Genomic DNA, 15429 nt, shown 5'->3' on the forward strand with positions numbered 1-15429 from the left:
AGTGCTATATTTTTGTGGATATTTATTACATAATGGTGAGTTGTTTAGCACCTAATTGTAGTACGGTAATGTCTCTACTGCGGGATACAGGTGGCTTATATTCCCTTCTGGTCTGCATTATGACTCAACTGCCTCTGCTACACATTCTTCAACTGCTGACTTAAACCTGCATCCAGCTCCCAATGACATTACTACACTCCTTAATTCAGTCACATTGATCATTCAATATTCAGTTCTGCCCCCAAAGTCCGGGAACAGGATATTCAACATCCAAACACCACAGTTACAATATTTAACTTCATATAAAAGAAATAATTTGTCTAACATTGGTGGTAGTACAACAAATGCATATTGAAAACCAAGATCTGTGGTAGGCCTATATGCAGACAGGTTTTAAATTATGAGCTTTCTGACTCAAGCTCTGAAACATTCGTTTTTTTTTAAATCTGGTGGTCTAACGAAACCGAATTGTGAAGTTATGCTATTTTGCTTTACGACGCACCGACACAGATTTGTCTTATGGCGACGATGGGATAGGAAAGGCCTAGGAAGTGGAAGAAAGCAGCCGTGGCCTTAATTAAGGTACAGCCCCAGCATTTGCCTGGTGTGAAAATGGGAAACCACGGAAAACCATCTTCAGGGCTGCCGACAGTGGGGCTCGAACCTACTATCTCCCGATTACTGTGTGTGAAGTTATGAAATTAATTTCTAACTGTGAGATCTTTTATAGGGACTACAAGCATTATGTAGTGCAAAATGGTGCAAATCTTGTAATGTAGAAAATTTTGAATGGTAAATTAATGTACCAGTAGGATGTTTTCCAACGTGCTGTAATTTAAATGTAAAAAGTTAGACACTTCTTCAAAATTCGATCCTATGCTGTTGTGGACTTCAGCCAGAATGTACGGAAACGAGGTAAAATGTATGGGACTGCTTCGGAAAAGAAGAGGAAAATGTAAACAAGGAATGTAATGTTATTGTTTTGTATACCGGTATACTGTAATAAAAGGAGACAGTAAATTTATAAAATATTACTTAAATATCATATTTTTTTAAATGTGGTGCCTGAGCAAGTTAACCAATTTTGCAACCCTTTGAAGTTTAATAAGGTGAGTCGTGTTGAAAAATCATACTTCTCCGCAAGCTTGAGGAAAATCTGTAAAAAAAAAAAAGTACTGTTAACTTTGCCAAAGTAAAAAATTTTCAATATTCACAACAGCTCGTGGGTCACTCCCCTTACAAGTCACTGGTAACTGATTATCAGTGTAATACTTCAGGTTGTCAGGTTGGGAGAGGTGATTCAGCTATGGAAGTAATTACTCTATTCCTATTTTCTTCCTGAATGTAATTTATAATAACATTTGTTTCATGAATGTTCGGTTGAATAAACTAAAATCCTCTGTTCATTACAACTGCATAAGTTGATGAGATTCATTACACAATAATATACGAAATATACTAATATTTACTTTGAGTAACCGTTTGAGTAATGCTGAGAATGAGTATTTTTACAGTAGGCCTATGTTAGTTTAGCTTTACTGTATTTTCTAGCGTGGAGAACAGTAAAAAAGAGGGATATGCAAGGCTGGGTCGGTCAACTGTCTTATTAACGTAGTGCAGGAATGAACCATAATGGCGGGCGAGCATACCTAGTCTTTAGAGAGCCCTAGTACGCGGGTGACGTCACGGTTGTTATGGCAACCGCCAAGGCCAAGCGCTAGGAGGGAGCACTTGGGAGGTAGAGGCAGCTGCGGAATCTCTCGTCTTCACTCAGTCTTACGCGCCGTACTGTGGCCGACAGCCGGCGCTTTCGTGAGTTCCCCTGGTTCTCATCAGGTGATGAGGTGCTCCAAACGCCCTACAATAAAATATTTTCTTTCCGTAAGACCAACAAATGTCATAAGAAAAATAAATTTAAGTAATTCATTATGGTAAAAATAAGTGATGAAGTGACACCTCACCTACTTCACCTGAAAAGCCGCCCCTGTAGAAAACTCAAACCAACCATCACATTTAACGGAATTCAGTAAAACAAGTACTTTGTACAATGCTGTCATTCCCTATTCTTTACTACATAGAGTTAATAGTACTACTAACTAGCATTAGTACATCACGTGTGTTTAATGCTAGAGAGAGAATTACGTTGAATTACACCGAATATAAATCAGGTTACTTTTGACTGACGCTAATAAGTCTTTCAACGTAGCTTTTTATTTGAACATAAATACAAATAAAAACACAGACACAGCCTTAGTTAATAAAATATTAGCACGAGGGGAGCATGTGGGTTTACAAAACACACGGTTTATTGTTTAGTGCGCACACAAACTCTGCTTCATTCGTAACCGCACTCCTGACAAAGGTTTTAACAAAGGTCTCCTAATTTTCAGTCTTGTAGTTCAAGGAATGGAAAGCTTTCGTAACTTCACATTGCATTCCGTTGTCGAGAGAATATATCAGCTGCCCCCCGAATGCCCAAGTGGATTACGAAATACCGAGAAAGAGGAGAAAAATTACCAATCGAACAGGAGAACGAATATCACAGTGCTTTGAGGTCACTAGTTGTCAAATGAAATCTGTTCACAAGAATATGTCGCCCTTTAGGTGATGGAATGCTGGCCGAGACCACTAGAAATAGAGGGAAGTGTAATTGGAGGTTAGTGACTGTTGCATTCATTAAACATCTGCATCTGCGTGTACAGAATGACTGTAATGAATGGGAAATTCTGAAATTAGTTGCGGTAACCCCGGAAGGTTGGTAGCACTGAATGACATATAAAACGCTGCACACATCATCTTTCCATTTAGCAATTGCTGAACGGTGGAGTGGTGCCACGCTAGAAAACTTTGTTATGCATCAACTGTCCAAATTTCCATTACATATTGACACCATTCAGTTCTAAAAGGACGGGACAATGTCATCCAATGCAACAATATCGATGACATCACCACAGTGACCACGAGGCACTCCAATATCTGCAGACCATCTAATTGAGCAAATGATCAAGGCCTTCATTGGGCTGTACGTAAAACTTTTACTTTTAGCTCTGATACAAAATTACCCGGGAGTCATTCTCTCAACAATATTTATAAGATGTACTAGTTTACAGTTTATGGTGACTGTTGATATCGCGATCATAGTCAAAGGATCCCTGTTTTACGTAGACTCTAAATTATACGAATGCCCCTTAATTTCATTCCAAATATCTCGTATGGAATACCTGAGCTGTGAACCGTGGTCTCCTAGATTAAATGCTAGGTACGAAGACACTCAGTTTTCACAGATAATAATATTTAGAACAACGCATAAAAATGTCAGTAAGTTTCTCCAATGTATTTCAATCTACATTTACAGAACGACAGTAAGTGCATAAAAAATAATAACATCAGCCTGCGAATTTAAACTTAATTAATATTTCCTAAATCAAGTAGAGTGATTCGAACTAATGCGCTGCATTTGAAAATCTAATTCGCTTTTCCTATCACGTGAGTACTGTTGGCAAATTTCCAATGATTATTATTTATTAATGATTTAATTCCATTAGGGAGCGCTTATGAATAGTTCTTCTTGGATGCTTGCTTTCGTTCCCAATACCTCTTGAGCCCTACTATCAGTTTTTCTTTTCTTTCCTGTGAAAGAGGTTTGCGAGATACAACAGCTTTTAATAGAGGAGACCACGAATTTACCAATTTAAAAAAAATTAGGGCTGTTTGACACAAAAGTATCAAAATCCCAGCAGAAGCTAAGTCCTTTTTTAATTCATTAAGTCACATGATTATATTCGTTGAAAATAAAATACTTTGAATATCCATTTTGTGAACCCAGGTCTTTAAAATGCAGTGTAACACGGAGTAAATGAAACAAACAAAATCTATTAAAATGTGTGTTGAAATGAAATGTCGTATGGCTTTTAGTGCCGGGATATCCCTGGACTGGTTCGGCTCGCCAGGTGCAGGTCTTTCTATTTGACTCCCGTAGGCGACCTGCGCGTCGTGATGAGGATGAAATGATGATAAAGACAACACATACACCCAGCCCCCGTGTCATTAGAATTAAGCCGGCCGGGAATCGAACCCGGGATCCTCTGAACCGAAAGCCAGTACGCTGACCGTTCATCCAACGAGTCGGACAATGGTGTGTTAAATGATCCATATAGACAACAAATAACTGATATCAATCTTATTTCTCATCTGTGTGCAATCTTATCACTGTCACTATCTTGTTACTATTTCCTGTACAAAACCCAGTCATAATGTTGTCAAAACTGTAACTCTGTATTTTCAATGTCGGTGTAACTGTACAATATGCGGAATTTCAGATGTCACTGTCAACACCATTCTTTCGTCCAAGTTTTTCTACTCCCTTTGCTTCTATGTATGACTTCTGAATTGTATCTTTGAGCATCCGGCAATAGTCAGCAAGCATGCTAATGTTCCATCGTCATTGGTATCCCCTCTCAACCTCCTTTAAAATGATACGAAATCATTCACTCTGTTCTTCACTTCACTTAAAGGATAGAGATTGCTAGGGAAAAAACCAAGGTGTGAGTGTAAAACATGTATTTTTAGATTCTTATTGCAGCCAAGTTCCTTGAATGCACTTCTTCCACACCACACTTATAATCTGGAGACTTGTTACCAAGAAAAATGTGCATGATTTTTGTAAATGCTTTCTCTGTCATGTCCAACGTAAATTCAAATGTGTTGTCAAACACGAGCTTTGTGATATAGGGACAGAAAAATATTAATATTTTGAATTTTGCTTCAGAGAGAGCTGGAAATTTATCACAGACGGATTTAAAACAGGCATCACCTTTGTTTTATGGTTTAGTAAACAATTTGATCTAACCATGTTCTAGGTAGAGATATGCTAGAATCACTTGTGAAGACCCAATAAGAGTGATAAAGCTCAGTATTAATCGATATGTTAGTGCTAGGAATATTCTGGCTTTTGTTTTGGACACCATTCACTGAAAAATGTGTAAATTTCCAAGGCAAGGAAATCATTGTTGGCTAGTGGAGTTTGAAACATCCACTGCCATTTCTTCCTCCTTCCCGTCCTCCGACCTCAATGAGTTATTTTCTGCCGAAACCGAAAAATAACCCAGTTCAACAGATTTCAACTCTGTCATGTTCATCGCGATTCAAATTTGTCAAACATTTTCCCCTGAGAATCTGGGTTTATTATGGGAAGAACAGTCCGACTCGTTGGCTGAATGGTCAGCGTACTGGCCTTCGGTTCAGAGGGTCCCGGGTTCGATTCCCGGCCGGTTCGGGGAATTTAACCTTCATCGGTTAATTTCAATGGCCCGGGGGCTGGTTGTTTGTGCTGTCCCCAACATCCCTGCAACTCACACACCACACATAACACTATCATCCACCACAATAACACGCAGTTATCTACACATGGCAGATGCCTCCCACCATTATCGGAGGGTCTCCCTTACAAGGGCTGCACTCGGCTAGTAATAGCCATACGAAATTAATTATTAATGGGAAGAACAGGGTGAATGGTTCCGTGATATTTTAAAAGAGTTTTAGAGGAGACATCATGAACGATGGAACATCCAACATGCTTTAACTGGAGTATATTCTAATCTGAATACATTTTTCTATAGAAGTTACTGTCTCATAACATACCAACGTGTTACTGCTGCAGGTGGAAGGCCATGTCAACGAAGTCGGCAGCGGATACAAATGTTCGACAAAAATTTAATCTTTTTTAATTTGAGCACGTTTATACTTTGATAGATTGCATGAAATAATTAACCAGAGATAGAAGAAAGTGTAAAAATCATGGTAAAATCCTACCTGTGCTGTGTCTCAGAAGGATGCGCTGTACTTCCCCAGCTTCGCTGCCAGACTCGCTCTCGGACTGGTAGTGCTGCTGGTACGGTATAGGTGGCAGTGGACGATGTGGAGCTTCATGCTGACGCGTAGGGGGCTGAGGAGCCGGTCCGTTGCGAGTAGGCCACGCGCTAGGCTCGCTACCCGTGAAACTTACGCGCTTGGGTACCCCAGTGTCTGCACCGGGTGACAATGGGGCTGTCGATACGCCCAGGAGACTACCGCGTTTGAAGATGGGCTTTTGGCGCAACTGAACAGAATTACAAGTAACAGTGCCACGCTGAGGGACTCCTCGAACCAGTACAGGTGAGCCGTACGTGTCTTGCTGAGCAGGTATCAAGAGGGGGCCATGCTGTTGTTGACTGTGTTGTAGTTGTTGGCGAATATCCGGTGAACCACTGATGACATGTCGGTCCAGATCAACGGATATGGGTGTGTACCTATGAAAAGACACAAAATAGTTAACACTTTGCATTACAGAGCTAAATTACCTACTGACAATAACAAATAAGTTAAATTACAACGACAAGAAAAAAGAAAAATCTTCTCTAACTGCACACATTAAGAAACAACTTTTGCATCACATCGGACCAAAAATTCCCTGACTCTTTGCAAAGAAAAAATAAAAGGATACATACAGCGGTACCATATCAGCCTTTGCCCAACAAAACAACTAATGAAAGCCTCTACAATAATACAGATTTGCTTTCTCCCTGTATATTTAATACCGCATAACACGTCCCATTGCATTGGTGCATGCCTAAATTCGTCTTGGAATAATGTCCACTATTGGTCCAAATTGTCTCACTCCTCAATGGTGACTCGGCGTAGATTTCTCAGAGTATCTGGTGGGTCGTACTTCCGTAAACAGCCTTTATTAATTTATCCCAGGCATGTTCGATAGGGTTCACAAAATGTGGTCAATCTTCTTCTTTGAATCTATACTGAGACAGGTATCAACCAGACATCCTCCATGATATAATGTCCTGAGCAGCTTGTTTCATTTGTTCATATCTTCTTCCTTACTTGACATCTGTTAACATTCCAAACGTTCATCTTCCTCTTCCTCTTCTTCTGTCTATTTCTCCCTCCATCACCTTCTGTTGAAGACAGTTTCTGCCACTCTAGTCGAGCGATATCGTGATCACGAAGGAAGTCATTAACGAAAACCACATGACCACTGCGAGCATTATTGTCCATTAAGACCAATTACCCTCACAAATATTAACGATATAGTGTCACTGTGCGTCGGAGGATGACACTAAACAATGACAAAGCCCTGGAGGCATAGGAGTAGCGTACGGTTGCCCCACATTAGGGAACCACCAACTTGCTGCACGTACTGGACAGTGTATCTGAGATGTGACGCCTGGCCACATTGCCTCCAAGGACGTTGCCGACGATCAAGAACAAAGTTTATTCAACACTCATCGGTGAAAAGGATGTATGCAAATTATAAAGAGACCATTCAGCACAATGTTGAGGCCAACTGTACCTCACGCCATTATGTCCAAGTTTGAGAACTGGGCCTCGCCAAGGACGTCGTGTCTCGTGCAACCTGTTTCCCACAGTATGAGTTGAAACGCTGCCACCTGTGGCTGCCCATATATCATTATTCACTCCAGCTCCATGGCTAAATGGTTAGTGTGCTGGCCTTTGGTCAGAGGGGTCCCGAGTTCGATTCCCGGCAGGGTCGGGAATTTCAACCATCATTGGTTAATTTCGCTGGCACGGGGACTTGGATGTATGTGTTGTCTTCATCATCATGTCATCCTCATCACGACGCGCAAGTCGCCTACGGGAGTCAAATCGAAAGACCTGCAACTGGCGAGCCGAACATGTCCACGGATACTCCCGGCACTAAAAGCCATACGCCTTTTCATTTTTATCATTATTCAGCATGACGGCATTGCGTTCAGGGTTCCTCCGAGCTGAAATCCGAAGTAAATGGTCATCGACTGCCTTGGATGGCCTTTGCGAGAAAATTCATCAAGAGCTCTTGTCTTCCTGTGCCACTTCCATGTTCGGGCCACATCACATTGAATACGACCCGCACGTAGAGAAACTGTCCTTGTTGATCATCTCTTTTTTTTTACAAGTTGCTTTACGTCGCACCGACATAAACAGGTATTATGGCGACGATGGCATTGGAAAGGGATAGGAGTGAGAAGGAAGCGGCCGGCCGAACCCACCATCTCCCGAATGCAAGCTCACAGCTGCGCGCTCCTAACCGCACGGCCAACTCGCTCGGTTGAAATAATCTGATTAAGCGTACACGTCCACAAGTCGACATCGCACGTCGTGCCATGCTAGACGCTCACTACACGGCTTAGAGCACACCTCGAATGCTTCCACACCAGCGCTACATCTACAACAGCTGAAATAATGCTTCTCATCTGAGGGTAGCGTTTTGCCTGTAGGTTGGGGTACGTGCAGTTATGAGTATAGTTATAAATATCCTAAGTGTCGTCTTTTCGGTCTGCATAAGCAGGCCACGATAGTAATACAGTTCGATTGACACATAGGGGGAGGGAAAGCAAACATTTTTTGTGTGTGTGCGTATCACCTGTCTTTAAAATAAGTTGAAGTGACATAATTTCGTCCTTTGTTATAAATTGTACTGGATTTCTCTTTTACGTCCCTTCTCTCCTTTTATTTCTTGCCTCTGATTTGCCTCTTTAGGCTTACGTAGTAACACCAGAAGTCATGTTCTTATCTAAGAATTCCTGTGCCTAAATGTTTTCCCTGTTACCGCTTTCTTAAATCTGTAACTCATATCATTACAATTTAGTGAGGGACATTTCATTGTTCAATACATCCACTTGGTATTTACATATTTGTCCTATCCGGCCGACCTCTGCGGGTGCCATGATCTGCACTGAGTGACCGACACACAACCTACCGGTTACCATGGCAAAGTCTCTGGCTGCTTACCAGCAGATAAGTAATGTAATTCTAGGTCCGCTAGATGGCAGACAGAGTAAACCGGAACGTCGAAATTGACGAGCAGACAGCCAGATGGCGTCAAATCGAAATGTCTGCAAACGGTAGCTGAGGCCATACGATATTATTATTAGTAATGTAATGCCGTTTTCGCCGTCATTCCTGTAATTTCGTGGTTGATCGTTGGCTAGAAGGCAAGAGAGACGCTAAGGTGCTATTCTGCGGTGTATTTCTTTCTTTATAATTGAAAATTATAATCTCCATTGTGAATGGCATTAGGCAAATGAGTCTGCCATTATAGTAGAAATTCCCTAACTCGATTGTGAACTGCAGTCGTAAACGTGGCCTACCATTATCATCAAAACTTCCCAACACGCACCGTACATCGGAAGCAACGTATGGGGTGCTCCCCGTTGTGTTTCTAAGACAACGCCAAGGGACATGCAAATTAATATAATCAGTTTACAGATGTGAAAACTGGTATTTGGAATCGCTTAAAAAATACAGAAGTACGCATTTTTTGGCTTTCGGAAAGTCAACTTAAGGGGGTGAAAAGAAGTGAAAAAGTGGTTGAATTTTTTAATGAGAATACTTATATCTCAAAAACTTAAGGCGTTACAGAAGTGAAAATTGGTATTTGGAATCTCCTCTAAAAATTAAGAAATACGTAAATTTTTCGGAAAATCCAATTAAAGGAGGGGGGAGGGTGTGTGAACAGAAGTGAAAAAGGGAATGAATGTTTCAAATGAGTATACCTACATTAGGCCCATCTCTCAAAACCATAACATATTACACACGTGAAAATTGGTATTTGGAATCTCCTTCATAAATAAAAAAAACACGTTCTTCTGTTTTGTTTTCGGAAAGTCCACGTAAGGAGGGGGTGTAAAGGACTGAAAAACGGTTGAATTATTTTTATGCCGAAACTTATATCTGGAAATTGGTATTTGGAATCTCCCAGACCATCATCAGATCAGGACACACGGTTTATTTTCCGGCATGTTTCCTTGGAATCCACACGAGCGAAGCGGCGGATACCAGCTAGTATTATATACACTGACTGACAGAGCAAATGCAACACCAAGAAGGAGTGGTCAGAACTTTATGCCAATTGCAGGGTAGACTGACGTCACTGAGGTATGCTCATGATGTGAAATGCGCCGCTGTGCTGCGCACGTAGCGAACGATAAATGGGACACGGCGTTGGCGAATGGCCCACTTCGTACCGTGATTTCTCAGTCGACAGTCATTGTAGAACGTGTTGTCGTGTGCCACAGGACACGTGTATAGCTAAGAATGCCAGGCCGCCGTCAACGGAGGCATTTCCAGCAGACAGACGACTTTACGAGGGGTATGGTGATCGGGCTGAGAAGGGCAGGTTGGTCGCTTCGTCAAATCGCAGCCGATACCCATAGGGATGTGTCCACGGTGCAGCGTCTGTGGCGAAGATGGTTGGCGCAGGGACATGTGGCACGTGCGAGGGGTCCAGGCGCAGCCCGAGTGACGTCAGCACGCGAGGATCGGCGCATCCGCCGCCAAGCGGTGGCAGCCCCGCACGCCACGTCAACCGCCATTCTTCACCATGTGCAAGACACCCTGGCTGTTCCAATATCGACCAGAACAATTTCCCGTCGATTGGTTGAAGGAGGCCTGCACTCCCGGCGTCCGCTCAGAAGACTACCATTGACTCCACAGCATAGACGTGCACGCCTGGCATGGTGCCGGGCTAGAGCGACTTGGATGAGGGAATGGCGGAACGTCGTGTTCTCCGATGAGTCACACTTCTGTTCTGTCAGTGATAGTCACCGCAGACGAGTGTGGCGTCGGCGTGGAGAAAGGTCAAATCCGGCAGTAACTGTGGAGCGCCCTACCGCTAGACAACGCGGCATCATGGTTTGGGGCGCTATTGCGTATGATTCCACGTCACCTCTAGTGCGTATTCAAGGCACATTAAATGCCCACCGCTACGTGCAGCATGTGCTGCGGCCGGTGGCACTCCCGTACCTTCAGGGGCTGCCCAATGCTCTGTTTCAGCAGGATAATGCCCGCCCACACACTGCTCGCATCTCCCAACAGGATCTACGAGGTGTACAGATCCTTCCGTGGCCAGCGTACTCTCCGGATCTCTCACCAATCGAACACGTGTGGGATCTCATTGGACGCCGTTTGCAAACTCTGCCCCAACCTCGTACGGACGACCAACTGTGGCAAATGGTTGACAGAGAATGGAGAACCATCCCTCAGGACACCATCCGCACTCTTATTGACTCTGTACCTCGACGTGTTTCTGCGTGTATCGCCGCTCGCGGTGGTCCTACATCCTACTGAGTCGATGCCGTGGGCATTGTGTAACCTGCATATCGGTTTGAAATAAACATCAAGTATTCGTCCGTGCCGTCTCTGTTTTTTTCCCCAACTTTCATCCCTTTCGAACCACTCCTTCTTGGTGTTGCATTTGCTCTGTCAGTCAGTGTACTTCCGAATTCAGGAAAACTGTCTCTATTCCGTGACGTAAAGAAAACGGAAGTGAACATTTATTTGATGACTTACACGTCATCGTACTCTTAACTGAACATACATCATCAGATATATCTTATGCCCACAAGTATACTAAGCTATTAGGCAAGCCGTTTGAGACATGCACCACTTGAAAAATGATTACTGTCCAGGAGCTATCAGACTTCTTGGTATTCGACGAGGAGCACTGCCAGGTATGAAAGATCAAAGGGAACAAAATCAGAGTTACATGATCACATATATTATGCACCTTGTAGCTCCAACGAACGAGGTGGTGGTGGTGGTGGTGGTGGTGGTGGTGGTGGTGGTGGTGATGATGATGATGATGATGATGATGATGATGATGATGATGACAGATGGCAGACCGAGTAAACCGAAACTCTCTTGGGCGTCTACGGCTGAGTTTTAATGAACTTTGTCGCGTAAACACCAAATGTCTCACCAGAGATCTTTTACATGCCGACATCGTACGACATAGTGTAGAGTGGACTTCTTACCGCCCTTCAAAAATTCGAATACCTCTGCCGGGTTTGAAACCGCTCTCTTGGGATCCGGAGGGTGACACTCTACCACTGATCCACAGATTCTAAAAGGAAGTAGAAGTTCATTGTACTCCACGAAAGCCTCACAGGAAGATGTCATAATGGACAGCAGACTAACTTACCAGTTCAGAATTGAAAACTCTGGTTCGATGGTACTGTCTGATCATTTCCCTCAATAAGAGGAAAACTGGATAACACAGAAAACTTTCGAAGGGTTAAGCTCCGGTGTTGTTAGGATAGAAAACAACTTGAAAATGTATGTTTATCCACTCTGGTAAAACGTGCAGAAAAGTTAACCATGGATGGAGCGATAGCCATGCGCTGGTCTTCTGACTTCAAAGTGACAGGGTTCCATCACGGCTCAGTTCGGTGGTGTTGGCAGATACACCGAAACGCGGAACAACTCTAATGGGAGAAATTATCTGGCGTCTCGAAGCCTTCTTTAGTATGACAAATTAATTTCAACAAACAATAAATCATAAAATATAAGAGCAATTTACCTAGCGGCATCATTCGTGCGATATTAGTATTTCTGGTACATCTTATCGAGTAACATAAGAGTGCCAATAGATCTAGGGTGAGGATAATCCTAGTTTCAACCTAGATGAGAAATATCAATTCGAGATAAATAATTAACTCGCTATGCTGCATTCGTCAACATCACGAGCTCTGTCGTTTGCTTTAGTGTTCATTCGAGGGGTAGGAAACGAGAGTGCTATAGCTGATTATTTAAACCTATGTCAATTATTTATTCGAAAGGAAGGCCTCTTGTAATATATTGTAATTAGACAGTCCCAGACTGTCCAGTTGTGGTTAAAGGATACTGTTACTTCAAAAAATGATCACGGCTATTCTTGAATCGTTCCTAAGATACAGTTGCAATCTCGAACACAAATATTATTTTGGAAATATACCCCATTTTGACTATTTTCAATAATTAATTACTGTAAGATGCTGCTTGGAACTGACAGTGGCGTTAATATTAGAGGCTAAAGGCCTGAATGTGAATAAAGTTTGAATTTTATGCTTCAAATGATAAAGGGTGGCGGAATGTGAATTGTCAGTGTTTTCTGACTTATGAGTATAGTTATTCATTTGTACTTTCTCTTATAACTATAACACCCAATGATTTGGTTTATTGAAGGGGAAATATTCGAGCTTATCGTCATATTTTAATTTCTTCCTCTGCTAGGTTTGGGAGCCCCTTCCGTGGCCCTCTCCTTTATTTTGCTGATAACTTCATTCTACGAAGTGTCCCGCCTCTTCCGTATTTCCTCTGATTAGTGTTTACAGAAGATCGTTCCCAAATTATACTTCCTCTTAAAACAGTAGTCACCACCACCATCACCACTTACCTTGTTGTACTTCCTCTTAAAACAAAAAATCACCACCACCCCCATTTACAAGTAAAAAGAGGGGGAGGAATAACAATTATCAGTTATACGAGATGCTGGGGGGGGGGGGCAGTAATTTGACCTAAGAATGTTCTTTAGCACTCCAATAAATCAATGGACACGAGTCTTTCATAATTAAGTACTCTTAAATGCTGGCCAGTTTCAGTGAAGAGTGATTCTACTCGTTTGAGCACAAAAGCCGAACACCTAGGCAATTCAGGTAATGTACTGAGTTACGGCTCCTAGGAAATATGTATCAATTTTTAAAACATGGTTTTGGAGAAAGCTGGCAGCTAAGGGGAGTACCTGTGGTGCCGCCATACATAAATATATGAAATACACTTTTGTTCCAAGGACGTACACATATTATATACTTTTCAATTCAAGAGAACTCTCTCTCTAGTCAATGAAGTGAAGAAAACTAATATAAAATTGGATGAATTACATGCCATCGTACCTTTAACTGAACATAGATCGTCAGACATATCGCTACAAGCATATGAAGCTATTAACACGCCGTTTGAGACCGGCATCACCTGAAAAATAATTAACTGTCCAGGAGTGTTTTATAAGACCCTTAATATAATTTAAGAATTTGACAACAGACCGTCTATATTCCGGACCCGGTCGAATGACTGGAAACGGGCTGTGGATTTTTATTTTCATTGTCTTTAAAGGATTATTAAATGTTTGAGATGGACAATTTTGCTATCTATACAATGAGACAAGAATATAATATTAATGCATTTTATATTTGCTGCACATACTACATTATATCACATTTCCGGTACGTTTTCTTCATACTTTTATATACTACACAATGCACAAAACATTCACATTTTTTGATACACTGAACGCCCCATCTGTGATGGTTAGCTGGTGTGAGTCAGGGGACCCCAACCACGCCCCGATCTCAGAGTGGCGATCAACCACAAGAAGAGATTCACCAACCAGTCGAGACATACGACGCGCAGTTCTGGCACGAGGCAACGAGTTATCTCTCGAGACTTCATGCAGTACAATATTGTACGCTATGATACGCCCCCCTCAATCGAGAGAATATTGTTGGTTCGTGTCAGAACTCGGATCGGCCTTCGGGCCAGAGCTCACCTTGACAGCCGCTAAGGAAAGCTCTGCGCCTGAGTTCTCGGGTTGTTGATGAAGCTCATTATCGCCTCCGCTAGGTACTAGCGCTGTGAAGAGGAGGCGGTCCTCCTGTTGATTGAATCGGATAATACGATTACAGCGCTCCTCCGGTGATCTCCGGTACTACCGACGGAGGCAAAGCAGTTACAGAGCTCCGGAGGTTAACCGGAGGGCCGCCTCCTATTCGCAGCTGTAGCTCCGAGTGTAAGGACGTAGTGGGCTGTAATTTCAAACTTACGTCCATGAATGTAGGCGCCCTATAAAAATAGTTGCCTAAATACACAAAAATGTATCTATATCACCGATATTCCATGCAATGCCCCTTAACAAAGAACGTATAGTCATTCAGAATAACTAATGCATTCTCTCATTTGTTATCAAGAAAATTTAATTATATCGACATATAATTCATATCCCATATACCTGTAGGTATAAACCCTGTAGATACAACAAACAATATATCTAAATAGGTTCAGTTGTTTCTCAGAAAAGTTTGTACGTAAGAATGCTATCTGTAATATCGCCCAATTATAAAGGTATAAACTGAGGGGCCTAGTTTCTCACGATAATAGTGACAAGTTATAAATTTCTGTGAAAATACTCGTTCATTTCTCCCGTACCAAGTTCACACTACGTGCTTGTAATTCAATCGGAGGCTCTGTTACATAATTATTATGCTTGTACGTAAGAATGCTTTCTGTAATATCGCCCAATTATAAAGGTATAAACTGAGGGGCCTAGTTTCTCACGATAATAGTGACAAGTTATAAATTTCTGTGAAAATACTCGTTCATTTCTCCCGTACCAAGTTCACACTACGTGCTTGTAATTCAATCGGAGGTTCTGTTACATAATTATTAGGCTATGCTTGAACGTAAGAGTGCTTTCTGTAATATCGCCTAATAACTAAAGTATTTACGGAGGGGCGTAGTTTCTCACATTAATAGCGAAAATGTTATAATATCCTGTACAAATACTCGTTTATTTCTCCCGTACCAAGTTCACACTAGCGCTTGAAATTCAATCGGAGGCTCTCCGGA

General features: G+C 42.1%; 1 protein-coding gene across 1 annotated transcript in view; it reads right to left on the reverse strand.

The window, feature by feature from the left end:
- Positions 1-5725: 5725 nt before the first annotated feature.
- Positions 5726-15429, reverse strand: part of LOC136875544 (serine-rich adhesin for platelets) — a 384543-nt gene continuing 374839 nt past the window's right edge. The window contains exon 3 of the mRNA XM_067149096.2: positions 5726-6287. Coding sequence (XP_067005197.2) covers positions 5795-6287 — 493 coding nt within the window. The 3' untranslated portion in view covers positions 5726-5794. The remainder of the gene's footprint in view (positions 6288-15429) is intronic.

Source organism: Anabrus simplex, chromosome 6 (assembly GCF_040414725.1).
Source record: "Anabrus simplex isolate iqAnaSimp1 chromosome 6, ASM4041472v1, whole genome shotgun sequence".
In the NCBI taxonomy this organism is placed as follows: domain Eukaryota; kingdom Metazoa; phylum Arthropoda; class Insecta; order Orthoptera; family Tettigoniidae; genus Anabrus; species Anabrus simplex.